Source organism: Ursus americanus, chromosome 25 (genome assembly GCF_024610735.1).
Source record: "Ursus americanus isolate L20-20 chromosome 25, mUrsAme1.1.p, whole genome shotgun sequence".
Lineage (NCBI taxonomy): Eukaryota > Metazoa > Chordata > Mammalia > Carnivora > Ursidae > Ursus > Ursus americanus.
In genome coordinates, this window is record NC_142151.1 from 29381545 (window position 1) to 29400556 (window position 19012).

The 19012-nt window shown below is 37.9% G+C and overlaps 1 protein-coding gene across 4 annotated transcripts in view; it reads right to left on the reverse strand.

Moving 5' to 3' along the window:
• The window catches only part of AMN1 (antagonist of mitotic exit network 1 homolog), a 51025-nt gene that overhangs the window by 7314 nt on the left and 24699 nt on the right, over positions 1-19012 (reverse strand). Inside the window, exons 3-8 of one of the 4 annotated variants that reach the window (XM_087855763.1) lie at positions 17518-17662; positions 13439-13656; positions 13057-13113; positions 7041-7152; positions 4710-4778; positions 1981-2289 (exon numbers count right to left, since the gene is read on the reverse strand). In XM_087855763.1, coding sequence (XP_087711889.1) covers positions 2285-2289; positions 4710-4778; positions 7041-7152; positions 13057-13113; positions 13439-13656; positions 17518-17662 — 606 coding nt within the window. In that variant the 3' untranslated portion in view covers positions 1981-2284. Of the gene's footprint in view, positions 1-1980; positions 2290-4709; positions 4779-7040; positions 7153-13056; positions 13114-13438; positions 13657-17517; positions 17663-19012 lie in introns of those variants that run through there. The other 3 variants (XM_045811821.2, XM_045811824.2, XM_045811823.2) reach the window with 3 other exon arrangements.

The following is a 19012-nucleotide window of genomic DNA, read 5'->3' on the forward strand; positions in this document are numbered from 1 at the left end:
GGGATTGGTTCAGGCAAGGTCATCTTCTCATGGGGGAAAGACAAAGTGTCCTATTAGGAGGATTACCTAACCTTTCTTTGAGGGGATGAAGAGGGCCCATGTGACAGATTACCTCATTGGTGCTGACCCGAAAATTTTACATTGATTGTCTTAAATTTCACTCCTTGGAGAAACCGAAACTGCAGTTAAGTCTAAATTTGTACTGGGGTAAGTGAAGTGAACCTACCTTGGGTCTGTGGTTTTCTTTCTAAAAATTATAATTTACAATATTTTAAATAGCAGCTTAGTTTTTGTTTTATTTTCTGCAGAAATAAAATCAGGGTGTTTCTAACAGTTTCAAGACCTGAGTTATAATGTGAAGTTCTGTTTATAGTCTGACTTTAAGAAATTTATAAAATACTTAGAATTATAGTGGAGAAGATAATCCTATTAATTTAGGGGTTTTGAGGGGAAACTATAGTGCCACTGTCAATTTGGGGGTCAGATTGCTTTGAGGATAACATTACAATTGAACATCCTTATATACATATATTTTTATGAAAAATAAATCATATTGTCTTATATAGTCATGTATAAGCAACCACATAAATATATAAGCATGAAGATAAATGTTATATAAGGTATCATAAAAGAAGAAAAATCTTTCATTTACCAGGCCAAACCCCCTCTCCCCAAAAACCATTTATCTTCTTTGGAGAAAAAAATTAATGCAAATTAAATATAAGGTGAATATATTACCCCATTTTATTTTCATTTAATGATGGTAGCAAAAATATACAATGGTAGTAGTGCTGACAGGAAAGGGGGAAGAGTAGAGATGATCTGGGTAGCTGAAAAACTTCAGCTTCTTCTCTTCACGAACCTTTATTAATAAAGCAATGGTAATATGAACTCTTTTGCATTATTATCAGATCTCCCAACTTCATGACTAACAATTACACACAAGGGCAAGTTGAGGTCCATAAAAGTGTTCTGTGCTAAAAAAATTTTGGGAAATGCTTGGATAAAGACAGTTAAACAAGTTTCTTAGCTATAGTATTTCTCAGACTCTTTGACAAATTAACATTCATTATAGTAGTATGTTGCATTTCCTAAACTTTTTGGACACACAAACACTTTTAGTTCTGGGGTATCTGGGTGGCTCAGTTAAGTATCTGATTCTTGGTCTCAGCTCAGGTCATGATCTCAGGGTCATGAGATCGAGCCCTGCAATGGGCTCTGAGCTCAGCATGGAGTCAGCTTGATATTCTCTCCACCTCCCTCTCCCTCCACCCCTTCCCCTGCTCATGCATGCTCTCTCTCTAAAATAAATAAATAAATAAAATCTAAAAAAAAAAAAAAAGCCACTTTTAGTTCTATGCTATTATTGGGGGAGAAAAATTTTCCTCTATTTAAGATTCTTCTGGCTGCAGTCTGAATTAAACAGGATATAGATTAACAGGAAAAACATCAAATTTAATTTGCATGTATGGAGGTCTCAAAGATATGGGACCTAAGAAGTGACCAAGACAGATAGTTTTATACAGAGAAACAAATTTTTGATGAACTGACAGGACAAAGAAAACTTATGTTTGGGAGCTTCAATTAATAAGGAATTCTAACAGAATAAAGCTGGGGTTGTAAATTAGTAAAAGTAACAAGGTTTGTTTATATAGACTTCTTAGGCCCTGAATTCCCCATCTCTGATGATAAAGATGTTTTTCTAGCTCCTGGTGCCGGGAGGGTACCTTTCACATGGGAGATTTGTTTCCTCCTTTTGGGAGACAAAAGAAGGTCAGAGTGTTTTTCTTGCACTGACTGTTTCTTAAGTAGCTTTAATTCAAAATAATAAATATACTCCATGGCTTATTTTGGGGTGGCCTGCCCTAAGCTCCAACACTATACTTATGGTATTTTCTAGAACATCATACCATGTCACTGTAGTTAAGGGATTTCAGGGCAGAGCAAGGAAAAAGACATGACCACAAGGTGGCAGTAGGACCCAAGAAGCTTTATTTGGGCAGCGCTTTGACAGATTTGCTTTCAGAAGTCCCTCACAGCTTGAGACCTTCCAAAGACAACAATGTGTGTGTGGGGGGGGGGGGGGCGGGTGCAGCACTACTGAGAAGGGAAGGAGGGTAAAGGAATTCCCAGAGGACTGAAGAGGAGGTTTCTGTGTCATGATGGTGCTCCGCATCAAGAGGAGTCTCTGGGTCAGGGAGCTCCAAAGGGCAAGAGTGGCTTGAGCGCAGTTTTTCAGGGTATGCAGAACAGGCAGGCTCTAGATGGCTAAAAATCTGCTTCTTTAGGCTGTTTTTAAAATCATTGAATGAAAAAATATTTGACGTCAGTGGGCTTTTGAACTAATAGTCCCAATCTGCTGTGAAGAAATCCTGGGTGGCTCAGTCAGTTAAGCATCTGCCTTTGGCTCAGGTCATGATCCCAGGGTCCTGGGTTCAAGCCCTGCATCAGAGCTCCCTGCTCAGCAGGGAGCCTGCCTCTCCCTTTCCCTCTGCTGTTCACCCTGCTTGGACTCTCTCTCTCTCAAATATATAAAATCTTAAAAAAAAAAAAAAAGAAAGAAAAGAAAGAGGCCATCTTTGGTTCATTTACATAGCAGTAACAGTTGGTTAAATGCTGGCCTAGATAATCTTATAGGTCAAAACTACTATTATTCTATTCCAAGTATTTTGAACTCCTGTCATTTTAATGTCTACTTTCATTTCTACTAAAGTTACATGAAAATATAAGAAATGATTTGAAAGGGATATTGTGTTCCTGCTCCAAGTGCTAAAGTTAACTGATAATCGTTCTTTACTGTAAAGCAATGGTTCTCAAAGTGTGGTCTGTAGGTCCTACAGTCTGAGACCCTTTTAGGGTTGTGAGCTAAGACAGTCACTTTATTCATGGAATATCATTTTTACTTGAAAGAACAGCTGACAACCTAAGGTTATTCAGACTTGGGTACTTGTCAGACTCTTTCTTTCTTTCTTTTTTTTTTTTAAGATTATTTATTTATTCATTTGACAGAGAGAGAGAGAGCAAGAGAACACAAGCAGGGGGAGTGGCAGGCAGAGGAAGAAGGAGAAGCAGGCTCCCCACTGAGCAGGGAGCCCATGTGGGGCTCAATCCCAGGACCCCAGGATCATGACCTGAGCTGAAGGCAGATGCTTAACTGACTGAGCCACCCAGGTGCCCCCATTTTTTAAAATTTAAAATTAATTAAATTAATTAAATTAAATTAAATTAATTAACATATATAGTTAATAACATAATATAGTGTATTGTTAGTTTCAGAGGTAGAGTTTAGTGATTCATCAGTTGCATGTAACACCCGTGGCTCATTACATCAAGTAATGCCTATCACCCAGTTACCCCAACCGCCACCCACCTCCCCTCCAGCACAGATCATTTCTTGAAAAGGAGCAAAATGAGCCTGTTGCTTCAGAGAAAACAAATGTCAGAGTTTGTTGTGAATGATGAAATTTTAGCTTTCAGATGAATTTTGGAAAAATGTAGCTGCCATTATGATCTTGACAACTACCTGATGGTGCTGTTAACAAATGAGATTTTTTTGCTATAATAAAATGTGTTGACATTGGAAGACCCATATTACTAAGAGAACCAATATTTTCCAAACTGCCAATGCATGATATTACAAAATCACGTATGGGTAAAAGATCCAATCAAAATACAAGACAGACCAATGGACTGTAATATGAGTATACAAAAATTTCATTGATATATTTTCAACTTCCATACTGCAACTAACCTTTAAGAAATGACCACTTACTGAGTTTGGGGGTAATATCAAAGAAGAGTGTCCACAGGGTAACCAGAAAGATAATGAAGGTAAAATTAGCAAAGGCTGAATTTATAATATGCCTAGCCAAGTTATCCTGAGACAAATATAACAGAACATTAAAAGAGAACTATTTCAGCTAAGGTTCCAGGACTAGAGGTACCAGCTACTTTCTCATTCCAGTGAGATTCCAGACTACCTATATTTGACTTGGAAATGCTTGGCTGAAATCTGATTTTGGAATCCATGGCACTTCATCCATTTAAAGATACGAAAGTGTTAAAGTGAGAAGGGATGGATAGCTGGAAATTGAAGAAAGGATCCCTTTCAAGATAGCTGTGATTGGAGTTCTGGAAAGAGGGCTGGAGGTGCTTCCTTTTCTGTTCAAGCCTAGTGAAAGGGCAGTCTAAGGAGATTGGTTGGAGAGTCTGATATGTCCCTTGGAGCTTGGGGGACACAGGACACTAAAGCAGACCCACATCTGAGAAAACTAAAGGGCAAAAGGCTATGGCAAGAGTCTCTGCAGCTAAAGAGAAGACTGGGGTTGGGATGTACCTGCACTCTCATTGCCTAAAGTATGTGTTTCCTGTGGACAGATGAGGGCTGCCATGGGGTTGCCTTATACTTTGCTCATGAAAGGAACCCAGCTAAGTTAGGAAACCTGAGCAGAAAGAGACCGACGGTGTATTACTGGATGCCTGGGGACAGAGGAAGAAAATAGTAGCTACTAACCAGAAGAGACATGCTGGCTTGAATCAAGAGAACTGCAGATAGGACATACATGAAATGATGAGGGGCTGGTAGGAAGTTGGCCCTGAAGAACCCCAAAAGTGCCCCACTTTTGAGAGAGTACGGATCAGCTCACCCACAGGGCCCAGAGTGCTGGCACTTGATCACAGAAGTCAAGTAAGACTTTTCCTTCCCTTACCTCTGTTCCTGCTTATCCCAGTCCCACACTGCACTAACGTTGGTGGGGTCAGAAACCACGGTGGGCAAGCTGGTGAAGGAAGAAGGGAAGTGAGGGATGGTAAAATACAGAAACCAACAACATCCCCTTACCCACTGCAGCCAAATATGAGCTGACTGGAGGAGCAAAAGCTTTAACTTGGACTTGTTTGGAGTACTGCATGGACCTAAGACATTTTAATTACTGAAATGAGAGGTTTCAGTGATATGAAATGGCAAGACATTTTAACTATCTGAGAATGATAAGTCAATGGCACCTGAGATTTCATCTGGCAGTAGGGAAAAATTAGCCTCTTTAGAGCAGATTTGTAATAAAGTAGTGTGAGGAAAATAGAGTCGCTTTACGAGTACCTCTTGCTTGTTCAATATATTGATCAAATGCACACATAGCTCAGTGGATAGATATACACACCTTGACTCATATTCTGGAAAGATTATGAAAGATTGCTGTAATTACATTCCATATACTGTGATCGCCTTCATCTTAAAATAAGAGCCTACTGATTAGAATACAATTTTCTGCCTTGTTTGATGACCAGAGAACCTCTGTTTGCTTTCTCACAACCCCCAGGATAATGTACGCAGGTATCAATCCCTTGCACTCAGTTCCATAAGTTTTTCTTGTTCTAAGTAATTTTCTTTAAATTATTATTACTAATTTTAATAGATAAAATCATCCACATGATACACAATTCAAAAGGGACAAAGGGCGTATAGTGCAGGCTTTTTCCTACTCTGGTCCCTCCATAACTCTCCCTGGAGAGCACTGTTCACAGTTTGTAATGTCCTTTTTGGCTTTAGTTTTTTGAGAAATGTCTTGGCCCAAAAGATTTAGTCTTCATTATAGATGTCACTGATACCAAACACAACCTGTTGTAGGCTTGGTTTACATTGACAGTCCAAACATAAGAAAGAACAGAGGTTGTTAAGAGGACTTCTAAGATCATAACTCAACCTAGAGAGTAACTGTTTAGACTGTAATTAGAGACATGAGTTGGAAGGACTGGGCATCCGTGCTGACTTACAAGTCAGGTACAGGTTATACTGTGTTATGTGGCCCACTGCAGCAAAAGGGCTGAGGTGCTGTGGTTTCAGGACACGGTGATATATAGTATTGTGGCTCTTTTTTTCCCATAATAATATAGTATTTTATCCATTATTTTATATAAATTATGACACCAAAATAATATTTTTGCAATTTTAAATTTTATGGTCTTATATATCACTATTAGCTCTATTAGATTTTATAAGTAACAAAATATTTTTTAAAGATTATATTTTTATTTATTTGAGAGAGAGTGAGAGAGAGAGACAGCACAAATGGGGGGAGGGCCAGGGAGAGGGGGAGAAGCAGACCCTCTAATGAGCAGGGAGCCCGACGTGGGGTTTGATCCTAGGATCCCAGGATCACGACCCAAGCTGAAGGCAGACACTTAACCAACTGAGCCACAGAGGTGTCCCTAAGTAATAAAATATTTTTAAAGGTAAAATCTTTTTATTTTACTATCTTTAGTAGTCCTTTTTTTTTTTTTTTTTTAAATAGGTTCCACACCCAGCATGGAGCCCAGCACAGGGCTTGAACTCACAGCCATGAGGTCAAGGCCTGAGCTGACATTGAGAGTCAGACACTTAACCAAATGAGCCACCCAGGTGCTCTCTTTTTTCTTTAAATTTTTTTTAATTGGAGTGCAGCTGACACATAATATTACATTAGTTTCAGGTGTACAACATAGTGATTCAACATCTCTCTCTATGTTATGCTTTCCTCACCACAAATGTAGCTACCATCTGTCACCACACAACAATATCCCTGGTTATATTCCCTATGCTGCACCTTTTATTTCCAGTATCATGGCTCTTACACAGACCAAATGGGGTGTGACTACTTTGTTCTCCTTCAGTGAAGTATCTATCACATTAGCCTAAGAGTCCACATTGGTCTGAATCTCAATGGCTACAGTTTGATGAGATTAGTCAACAGGTCATTTAGCATATTTAATAGATGTAATATTATAAGCTTGATTTTTTTTTGTCTACACAAAACATCATGTTTATTATCAGGACCACTACCATCATCATCATGACTGACATTTATTGAGCTTTCACTATGTGCTAGCCACCGTATAAAGTGCTGTCAGATAATTATCATGACTAAGCTTATGAGGTAGGTACTGCTATTATATCCATCTTACAGATGAGGAAACTGAATAATGGAATGGGTTGAGTAGTTAAGGTCACACAGTTATTAAAAGATGAAGCCAGGATTTGAACCCAGCCAGTCTATCATACTAACCTGTTATTAGGGGGCATCCATGGAAGAGTAATATACGTATCTGAGGACAGCAAGTGAGGACAGCTTCTACAGCCTCATCAGTCAGATTCACACAATGTCCCATGTGAATCTCCTATTTAAAAAGAAAGAAAGCATAGTCAAAAGAAAAAACAGGTATGATGACAGCATGAAAAAGCCTGGGAAATACTCTGATACAAAAAGAACCAGGGGCATCTAGCTGGCTCAGTCGGAGGAACATGAGACTCTTGATCTCAGGGTCATGGGTTCAAGCCCCATGTTGGGCATAGAGATTACGCAAATAAATAAAACTTAAAAAACAACAAACAGGGTGCCTGGGTGGCTCAGTCGGTTAAGCATCTGCCTTCAGCTCAGGTCATGATCTCGGGTCCTGGGATCAAGTCCTACATTGTCAGGCTTTCTGCTCAGTGAGGAGCCTGCTTCTCCCCTCCCTCTCTTCCTCTATGCGTGCTCTCTCTCTCAAATAAATTAAAAACAACAACAACTTAAAAACAACAAACAAACAGAACCAAATATCTACTTGCAAGAAACATTCAATAGAAAGGACTAATGTAAGTAAGTATGCAGTAATTTGGAAGTACAGATGATTTAAAAGTTAAGTGCCCAATCATTTTATATAGACATATTGCAAAATCTATTAAAGCTGAAGATAAGTATACCCCAGAACCCAGCAGTTCCAACTGAAAATGTCCACTATACACGGAGTAACTCTTGCATATGTGCCCAAGGAAACAATTTATAAATGTGCTCATTTTAATATTATTTGTAATAGTAAAAAAGTGGATAATGGGTAAACAAATGGTGGTTTATTAATGGAACAGATGAAACAGTTAAAATGAAAAATAACTACTTGTATTAATAGACATAAATCTCAAACATAATGTTAGTTCAGGCACTTCGGAAAACAGTATTGTCATATCTTTTAAAGCTTAATGTGTATTTATTATATGACCCAGCAATCTCATTCCTAGGTGTTTATCCAAGAAAAATGAAAATGTATGTCTACAAAAAGACTTGTACACAGATTTCTATAGTAGTATTTATAACAGTCCAAAATTAGAACCACCCAAATATCCATCAAATGGTACATTCACCAATTCTTTTTTTTTTTTTTAAGATTTTATTTATTTATTTGACAGAGAGATAGCGAGAGAGGGAACACAAGCAAGGGGAGTGGGAGAGGGAGAAGCAGGCTTCCCGCTGAGCAGGGAGCCCAATGCAGGGCTCGATCCCAAGATCCTGGGATCATGACCTGAGCCGAAGGCAGATGCTTAACGGCTGAGCCACCCAGGCGCCCTGTACATTCACCAATTCTGAACAAACTGTGTCATATCCACACTATGGAATACTACTCAGCAAAATAAACAAATAAATAAAAGGAATGAAATAGTAACACATGCAACAACATGGATGAATCTCAAAAACATTGTGCTAAGTAAAAGAAGTTTAAAACATAAGACAATACTTCATCTTGTTTATGGATCTATATCTCTATGTGTCTATCCACATATAGGTAAATGATGCAAACATGCAAGGAAAAATACACAGGTGGCTTTAGAATAGTGGTTACTTTGAAGGAAGAAAGAGAATAAATGTGCAGGGAGCTTTACATGTAACATAATTTTTAACAAGGAACTGAAATAAGTACAGAAAATGTTAAAATTTCAGTGGCTGGTCCACAGGTTTGTGGTATATTACTTTCTATGTTTTTTCATATGTTAGAAATATTATATATCCCTCGTTTGATGTTCTAATTTGGAATCCATCCTTCTGCACTGGTGGTGGGAATGTAAAATGGTACAGCCAGTGTGATAATAGTATGATGGTTCTTTAAAAAATTAAACATAGCATTACCATATAATCCAGCTATTTCACTTCCAGGTATATACCCAAAGAACTGAAAGCAGGGACGAGAACAGATATTTGTATACCTATGCTCATAGCAGCAGTATTCACAATAGTGAAAAGGTGAAAACAAATATTGAAAGATGAATGAATAAACAAAATGTTTACATATATACATACACACATAAGCATATATATATAAACATATACACATGTGTGCATATTTATATATGAATATACAATATATATACAATGAAATATTATGCAGTCTTAAAAGGAATGAATTTTTTTCTTTTTTAAGACTTTACTTATTTGGGAAAGAGAGAAAGAGCAGAAGCCAGTGAGGGGCAGGGGGAGAAGAGGACTCCCTGCTGAGCAGGTAGCCTGATGTGGGGCTCCATCCCAGGACCCTGGTATCATGACCTGAGCCATAAGACAGACACTTAACCGACAGAACCACCCAGGCGCCCCAGGAATGAAATTTTGATACATGCAGGGACACAGATAAACCTTGAAAACATTCGGCTAAGTGACATAAGTCAGACAGCAAAGGACAAATATTGTATGATCCACTTACATGAGTTATCTAGAATAGGCAAATTCATAGAGACAGAAAGTAGAACAGAGGTAGCTAGAGGCTGGGGGGGGGGGGGTAATGGGGAGATATTGTTTCATGGGTAATGAGTTTCAGTGTAGGATGAAGAAAAAGTTCTGGAGATGGATTGTGGTGATGGCTGCACAACAATGTGAATGTACTTAATTCGACTGAATTGTACACAAAAAATAGTTAAAGTGGTAAGTTTTGTGTTGTGTATATTTGACCACAATAAAAGACTTTTTAAGAATTCTAAGATTTAGCTAATAGTTGACATGTATATTGATGGTATTAATATTTTTCCTCCTGAAAAGTTGATATTAAGTTGGTATACATATTATAATCAATCATATCTTACAGATAAAGGAAACCTGAGTATATTGAAAACTCATAAAAATTGAGGAAAAAAGCATCGTTATAAATGGGCAAACATATTCTATTTTATAAATTGTTGAAGGCTACAGACAAATACAATTTGAGAACAGATGGAAGGAATAGTGTTCAACATTTAAAATATCTTAAGGAATAAAAAAAAAGAGGTTCAATGCTACGAACTGGGGTCTTGGCAAAATTGTGAATTCACAACATAACCTTCACAGGAACCAATTTTACACTATGAATTTAGGACCATTAAAGTATAAACCTATTGATCCACTTGTTCTGTTTTCTGGAGTTCATTACAGCAATGAGAAAAAAGTATAAACCCCAACATATGATTATTCCTAATAGCTAAAAACTGAAAATAATCTGAATTATCAACAACAAAAAATAAAGAATGATACGTCGTGTGAACAGATTCTGTTCTCTGATGTACCAATTGTACATCTACGTTCTAGAACATAGCAGGTACTTAGTATTTGTTGAACAAATGAAATTCTACAGCAAATAAACTTTTAACCATGAAGATTGTAGAAACTTATAAAATGACTATAATATAAAGTTAATATGATAACATTTATTGAGGGACTATCATGTGCCTGGAACTGCAGTAAAACATGGGAATAAAATGATGATAAAATGATGAACAAAATGGTCTCTGCCCACTGGGAACACAGATCAACAGGAATTTCAGAAATAATCATGACATTCAATAAATGTTATAACATGTTTGTGTGTTTGTCAATCTTTAGGAGAGGTCCTCAGACTTTTAAAAATTATTATTAAGTAAATTCTACCCCCAACGTGGACCTTGAACTTATAACCCTGAGATCAAGAGTCACATACTCTACTGACTAAGCCAGCTGGGTGTCCCGAGGTCCTTAGGCTTTGAATCGAATTTATTTTCAAGTTATAAACAATTAAGCAACACTGATAATATAATTTCCAGGAACAGAACATATGAAAAGCAAGAGATTAAAACAGAGCATGTGACAAAAGGTAGGAACACATACTGTCCACAAGAGAAAAGTCAGTAAAAAAGACGAAAAAGTTTGTATTTCAATTTGAGTCAGAAATTGTGGTCACAAAAATACTAGATGCCATGAGACAAAGGTTAAAGTATATTTACTCTGTTTAAGGAAGGAATTAAGTTCTAATAAAGTTTAGAAAGATTTCCATTGAAATGTTTTGGCACTTATAGAAATAAGATTTGGAAAATTGAAAAAATAAAAAATTCAATGATATGGTACTATAATCGCCAGCACTTATTGGTAACTGAAACTTTTTCTGTCTGCTTAGGTTGGTGCTCCTAATTTTATAGTGCTGAAGTAAATATGTAGGTATGTGTCCTATCACTGCATGACAACTAATTTCCTGGTTGGTTTCATTAGGGAATGATAAACTATGATAGTTGTTTGGGAACTTTATTAAAAATGATGATTATAAGATAATGTTATCATAAGAATTAAATAACCTAATGAATATAAAGCAATAGTTAAGTATGGAGGCTGGAATATAGTTAGTGCTCAACAAATGTTAGTATTTCAAACAGTAAACATTATGGCAGAATTTATTGACCTTACAGTTAGGATGCAATTTGGAATTTGGAACTCAGTATAAGAAAACACAGTGATTTCTTAATCAAAAGATTTGTAAAAATATATATGCTGTATAGACATACATATGCACACACATACATACAAGCAGGATCTAGATACAAAAAGAAAAAAATTGTCTCTGGGCAATAACTCAAGGAGAAATATTTTGGCAAAAACACGACACTGCTATTCTTTTATTATAGTTATTGCTAACATTTTTAATTCATTTATAGCCTCTTTACTTTCAAAAAGAATTTGATGTGGCTAATTTTTTAAAAAAAGATTTTATTTATTTATTTGAGAGAGAGAGAGAGAGCATGAGAAGGAGGGAGGGGCAGAGGGAGAGGGAGAAGCAGACTCCCCACTGAGCAGGGAGCCCACATGGGACTCAAACCCAGGACCCTGAGATCGTGACCTGAGCTGAAGGCAGATGCTTAACCGCTTAACTGACCACCCAGGCATCCCAGATACGGTTTATCATTGAAAAGCACATCTATATTAAATAAGACTAAAAACCTCACTATAAACCGGCAAAGGAGGAAACCAAAATCCTGGGATAAAAGGCTTCTTAATGTATTTAGAACCAGGTTATAGGTGCCACATCAGTCACTGAATGGAAGGTCTGAACACTAATTTAGGATCTTCTCAAAAGCTGTACAATGTGTTGAGGAGGAAAACCTTTTTCCTCTTAAGTTCTCTTAGGTTCTATCTCCGGGAGCCTGTGAAGTAAAATGACAAAGACACACAAGCAAGGAAAAAGGCAAGTTTGGTCACACACTAGTCACAAAGAAAGTGGCTCAAAGACATGGCTACAATACAGAGTTTATAGATCATCTTAATAGGAGAAAAGGAGGGAGAGAAAGGATACTTAGAGAAAAACAGATGACTTTTAGGGAAAACAAAGTGGGCCTTTAGAGAGTAGATGGGACGTATGATAGTCTTGTGACAATTTTCCTTTATGTCATTTCTCAGCTCACTCCTCCAGGGGTAGGAGTGATCTTCCTGGGATTGGGTAGTCTTCCCTGAAGGGGGTTTGATGGCAGCTGAATTCTTTTGGAAGGCTCTGTTTTTAGGCAGATGGAGGGAGAGTGTTTAAGACAAAGCCTCTTTTTTGCATCTGTTGATTCTTAAACATCTTTAGCTCAGAATAATTTTTATGTGACAGGTATATTCTGGAATCCTTCATGTATATTAAGAAAATAGGATGGCAAGCCACTAAGTAGTCCTGGTAATGAAAATCCTAAAGAATATCATTTTACATTGATGAACTTTCATGATCTTCACTATAATAAGATTATCCTTCAATGTGTTAGAAGCTAAAACTTCTGGAAAACGAGGACGTTCATTGGAAGTAAAATGGGTTTTTATTTAAAGCATGCTTTACCTCCTAACTTTACCAGTTTTTCCTCACTCTGGAAATAAAGAGGTGGAGGCAAAAACCAAACCAAACCAAACCAAAAAAATGTCATGGAAACACCTAATTGATAATAAGGCACTGGCTGTTTGCTACATTCAAAAAGCAACTTCTGAGGATAACATAAAAATTTAGTTAGCATCAACTTTATAGATATCTTAAAATTACCTCTAATTTCTTGGCACAAGATCCGTTAACAAGCGCAACCACGCCATCGTCAGATACCTAAGCAAAGAGAACAAGCAAGATGGCACATAAATGGAAAAGATGAAGGGAAAATATTTTGAATATTATTAATCATTTATGTATGGCTTTATTGCCTCCCATTCAGCACACATGTGTTTGAGCCACACTGATCTCTTTCACCCTTACTTAAAGTAATTGAGGGGACTGTGCCAAGTTATACTACAGTTCTAGAACCACTGAGGCATGAGCTGGTCAACAATTCCAAAAGAAACCAAAAAAATTATTTATGTTCTTTTGATGAGTCATGGAAATTCACTGGGCAGACACATACAGTCTTTATATTTCAAGTCTATATTGCATTTACCTGAGTAGCTGAAAAATCAACACACTGCAAAAACGGGCAGTTTTCTCCTAATGCATGGAGGGACACATCGGTAATACCTAAACAGCCCCCTAAGTCAATGATCTTTAGCAGCCGGCAGTTGACTGCAAGAGCAAGGACTCCTTCATCAGTGAGATTGCAGCATCGTTTCAAAGAAGCTTCATGCAGGTATGAACAAGAGGAAGCCACAGCTTTTATTCCTGAGGGAAAACATAATTACATATCAATGAGCTATATGTGTATATATATATGAGAAATGTGACTGATTTTCATTTTAGCAATCACCAGTATTGATATACCCAACTGTATGTTAGCCTTTTGCAAAGTAGTCCATCTCTGAGGATATATTTATTTCCCAGTGATGTTGTCATTATTAAGACTCTATTGGAATATTTCAGGAATTTTCTATATAGTCTGTAGCATATCATTCAGAATATCTGCAGTGAATGGCAAGCCTTTACTGTCGACAAGTAAATTGACAAAAGTCATTCGGAATCAAATTAGGTCATTAAATAGTAGATAAATCTCCTTTTTGTTAAAATAAAAAGTCTTAAAGTAATAAAATTAATTTTCTTGTGGACTCTGAAGGGAAATCAAAAGTTAAATTGCCCAAATGTCTTAGGTGATAGTTTTCACGCTTATCCTTAGGAATCATACTTTTTTTTTTTTAATGATTTTTTATTATATTATGTTAGTCACCATACAGTACATCCCCGGTTTCCGATGTAAAGCTCGATGATTCATTAGTTGTGTATAACACCCAGTGCACCATGCAATACGTGCCCTCCTTAATATCCATCACCAGCCTATCCCATTCCCCCACCCCCCTCCCCTCTGAGGCCCTCAGTTTGTTTCTCATAGTCCATAGTCTCTCATGTTTCATTCCCCCTTCTGATTACCCCCCCTTTCTTTATCCCTTTCTTCCCCTACCGATCATCCTAGTTCTTATGTTCCATAGATGAGAGAAATCATATGATAGTTGTCTTTCTCTGCTTGACTTATTTCACTTAGCATTATCTCCTCCAGTGCCGTCCATGTTGTAGCAAATGTTGAGAACTCGTTCTTTCTGATAGCTGAGTAATATTCCATTGTATATATGGACCACAACTTCTTAATCCAGTCATCTGTTGAAGGGCATCTTGGCTCCTTCCACGATTTAGCTATTGTGGACATTGCTGCTATGAACATTGGGGTGCATATGGCCCTTCTCTTCACTACGTCTGTATCTTTGGGGTAAACACCCAGTAGTGCAATGGCTGGATCATAGGGTAGCTCAATTTTTAACTTTTTAAGGGACCTCCACACTGTTTTCCAGAGTGGCTGTACCAACCTGCACTCCCACCAACAATGTAGGAGGGATCCCCTTTCTCCACATCCTCTCCAACAATTGTTGTTTCTTGTCTTGTCAATTTTTGCCATTCTAACTGGCGTAAGGTGGTATCTTAGTGTGGAGGAATCATACTTTTGTCTCTCGGTTCTCTCTTCCCCTTTTGACTTTTAAATCTAATTAAACTGATGTAAATGCACCTTGGAGACTGGTACATGATAATGTGCCACAAAAATAAGAGTACTTTGGGGATCCTCAGCCCTTCAGTCATGGATAAACATTATAACAGTGTGAAAAGATAACCTTTATGAGCAAAATACACAAAAGGGAAGATGGTGAATTCATGTGTAGGTCATTTTTTACTGTTTTGCATAACTTGAGAAAGGATATTTATTTATTTATTTATTTATTTATTTATTTATTTATTTATTTATTTATTTTTACCCCCTTGAAAGAACTTTTGTTTTTATTCATCGGTGTCTGGCATGAAAATTCTTTTTAGTGAGGCATTATTTATGTAAACATTTAAAAACTTATGCTTCTTTGTAATATTTTATGAATAGTCTAACTTGCTAATCAAGATGATTGCAAAATACAGCAAACTACTCATAAAACTTTCCAGAAACCTAGCTAGCCAAGTAAATCTCTCTCTCTCTTTTTTTTTTTTAAGAGTATTTGTTTATTTGAGAGAGAGAGGGAGAGATTGAGAGACCCGGTGGGAGGAGGGGCAGAGGGAGAAGTAGACTCCCCGTGGAGCAGGGAGCCCAATGTGGGGCTTGATCCCAGCACCCTGGGATCATGACCTGAGCCCAAGGCAGATGTTTGACTGAACCACCCAGGTGCCCAAGTCCCTCTTTCTTATATTGAAGGAAAAGGTTAAAATCCTTTATTGAGGGATGCCTGGATGGCTCAGTCAGTTAAGCGTCTGTCTTGGGCTCAGGTCATGATCCCAGAGTCCTGGGATCAAGGCCAGCATAGGGCTCCTTGCTCGACAGGGAGCCTGCTTTTCCCTCTCACTGCTCTGCCTGCTGCTCCCCCTGCTTGTGCTCTCTATTCCTCACAAATAAATAAATAAATAAATAAATAAATAAATAAAATCTTTTTTTAAAAAAAATCACACACACACACACAATTCTTTATTGATTTAAAAAAAGGGTAGGGGCGCCTGGGTGGCACAGCGGTTAAGCGTCTGCCTTCGGCTCAGGGCGTGATCCCAGCGTTCTGGGATCGAGCCCCACATCAGGCTCCTCCGCTGGGAGCCTGCTTCTTCCTCTCCCACTCCCCCTGCTTGTGTTCCCTCTCTCGCTGGCTGTCTCTATCTCTGTTGAATAAATAATAAAATCTTTAAAAAAAAAAAATAATAAAAAAAAATAAAAAAAGGGTAAAAAATCCTCTAATTCATGTAATAATGATACTGAAAAAAGCAGTCTGACTGACTATAAAAAAACTATGCATTGTAGAGGATACACTGTATGATGTATTGTATGATGCATTGTATGATGACAGACGGTAGTGCTACTTGTGATGAGCACAGCAAAATGAATATAGTTGTCTAATCATGAAGTTGTACACTTGAAACTAATATAACATTGTATGTCAACTCTACTCCAATAAAAAATTTTTTTTAAAAGATTTTATTTATTTATTCAACAGAGATAGAAAAAGCCAGTGAGAGAGGGAACACAAGCAGGGGGAGTGGGAGAGGAAGAAGCAGGCTCATAGTGGAAGAGCCTGATGTGGGGCTCGATCCCATAACGCCGGGATCACGCCCTGAGCCAAAGGCAGACGCTTAACCGCTGTGCCACCCAGGCGCCCCCCAATAAAAATTTTTTTAAATAAAAAAAACATATGGTGGCTCAGTTAGTTGGGCACCTGCCTTCGGCTCAGGTCATGATCTCAGAGTCCTGGGATTGAATCCTCAGTCAGGCTCCCTGCTCGATGGGGAGCCTGCTTCTCCCTCTGCTCTCTCTCTGCCTGCCACTCCCCCTGCTTGTGCTCTCTCTCTCTGTCAAATAAATAAATAAATAAAATCTTTTTTAAAAACCATAAAAACAAAAAACAAGCTATCATTGTACAGACTGATAGGAGAGTGCCTAGTAAATTTAATCTGATGATTTAACTTTCTGTGGTGATTTTGTATCAAGAAAGCCTTAACAAAGTATGAACTGGTCAAGAGCAAATCAATTTCAAAGTGTTCTGAGCTTTCTTACATGGATGTCCATCCAGGTTTACTTTAAATATGTTTATCTCTCTCTCTCTTTTTCAAAGATTTACTTATTTGAGAGAGAGAGAGAGCAAGAGAGCACAGGGTTTGCGAGATGGGGGAGTGTTAGAGGGACAGGGAGAGGGAGAGAGAAACTCTAAGCAGACGCCTCACTGAGGATAGAGCTGGATGTGGGGCTCAATCCCAGGACCCTGAGATCATGATCCTGAGACAAAACCAAGAGTTGGATGCTTAACTGACTGCACCACCCAGTCGCTCCTACTTCAAATATGTTTAAATTATAAGTAGTGACTTACCCTGTGTATCTCTTAACTTTCAGCAATGGTTATAAGCAGGAATTCTAATTTGGATTCTTCATCTTAGCTTGAATATTTTTATTGGTAAATATAGTTCTGTTTCTTTGACATCTTCAAACTCACTTTTGACGTATTTACTACCCCTTCTTTGTTCCGAAATTATACTAGATGGTGAATAGTAATATATCAATGTATTCAGTGTTAATAAACATACCTTTTGAAGTGATGGAAATTCTGTTTTCTTTTGAGGAACTTATATTTAATTTCTTTAGTTTTCTGCAGTTGCACAGGTGCAGGAGGGCAGTATCTGAAATGTCACAGCTTCGCAGATCTAGAGTTTGGACTTCAGGATGTAAAATCTGTAAAAAATACATGATTTTGAAAAATTAATTTTTCTTCTAAATGTAAATGTTTATTCCATATTCAGTGTTTTGGCAGTGTTTTTTTTTTTTTTTAAAGATTTTTATTTATTTATTCGACAGAGGTAGAGACAGCCAGCGAGAGAGGGAACACAAGCAGGAAGAGTGGGAGAGGAAGAAGCAGGCTCATAGCGGAGGAGCCTGATGTGGGGCTCGATCCCATAACGCCGGGATCACGCCCTGAGCCGAAGGCAGACGCTTAACCACTGTGCCACCCAGGCGCCCCTGGCAGTGTTTTGACATGGTGATCATGAGAGACAAATGGTGGACAGAAAATATAGCAAAGAATACAAAAACCCATCTGAGTGCAGACACATATGTAAATCAGGAAAAAACAAGCCCACTTCCAACTGGAGGTACAGCTTCTAGTGCCCCCAAAGTCTTTACTGGGACACATGGCATTGTTGCGATGGTTGGTACAGAGTAAGGACCCACTAGACCTGAGAAGCAGAACCATGGCGGTGGCATGTGCTTATCTTTTTCCAGTAGTTCCTGACGGTTATTAGAGATCTATGTGCCTCTGCTCAGCGGGTATGAGTATTTAGTTGCTATATACTGAATGGTTATAGGATGTGAGTATTGCTTTTCTAGAACACTTACCTCCTTCATTCTTACTGGGAGCGAGTACAAACAAACCCAATATTATTGAATGTTTACTTAAGGGCAACAAACAGCAAATCGATTTCAAACTGTTCTGAGCTCTCTTCCTTGGCTCCCTCCACCACTCCCTCCCTCCCTTCCTTTATTTCTTTTAGAATGAGGGGGTGGGGAGGGGCAGAGGGAGAGGGAGAGAGAATCTTACGCAGGCTGCTTTCTACTTTTTTCCGAAGTAGAAATAGCTTTACTTTTCTGAATAAAAATAATGTACTATTGTTGTAAAAGATTCAGACAATATAGAAAAGTTATAAAAATGATAAGAATAACCATTTTTATTTATTTAGCACTTACCAGGATGGGTACTAAGTGTGTTATATACATTATGTCATTTAATATTCTCTCTCAAACACACACACATCCCTGAAAGATTGGTCACTGCCATTTTCTAAATCAGGGAATTGAGGCACCTGGAGCTTAAGTAGTAACACGAAGTCATAGTCAAAAAAAAAAAAAAAAAGGGCAGAGCTAGGATTGAAAACCAGGTCTTAGAATATGCAGGGAATAATCTCAGTCTTTTTTTTTTTTATGATATGTTAGTGACCATACAGTACATCATTAGCTTTTGATGTAGTGTTCCATGATTCATTGTTCGCATATAACACCCAGCGCTCCATGCAATACATGCCCTCCTTA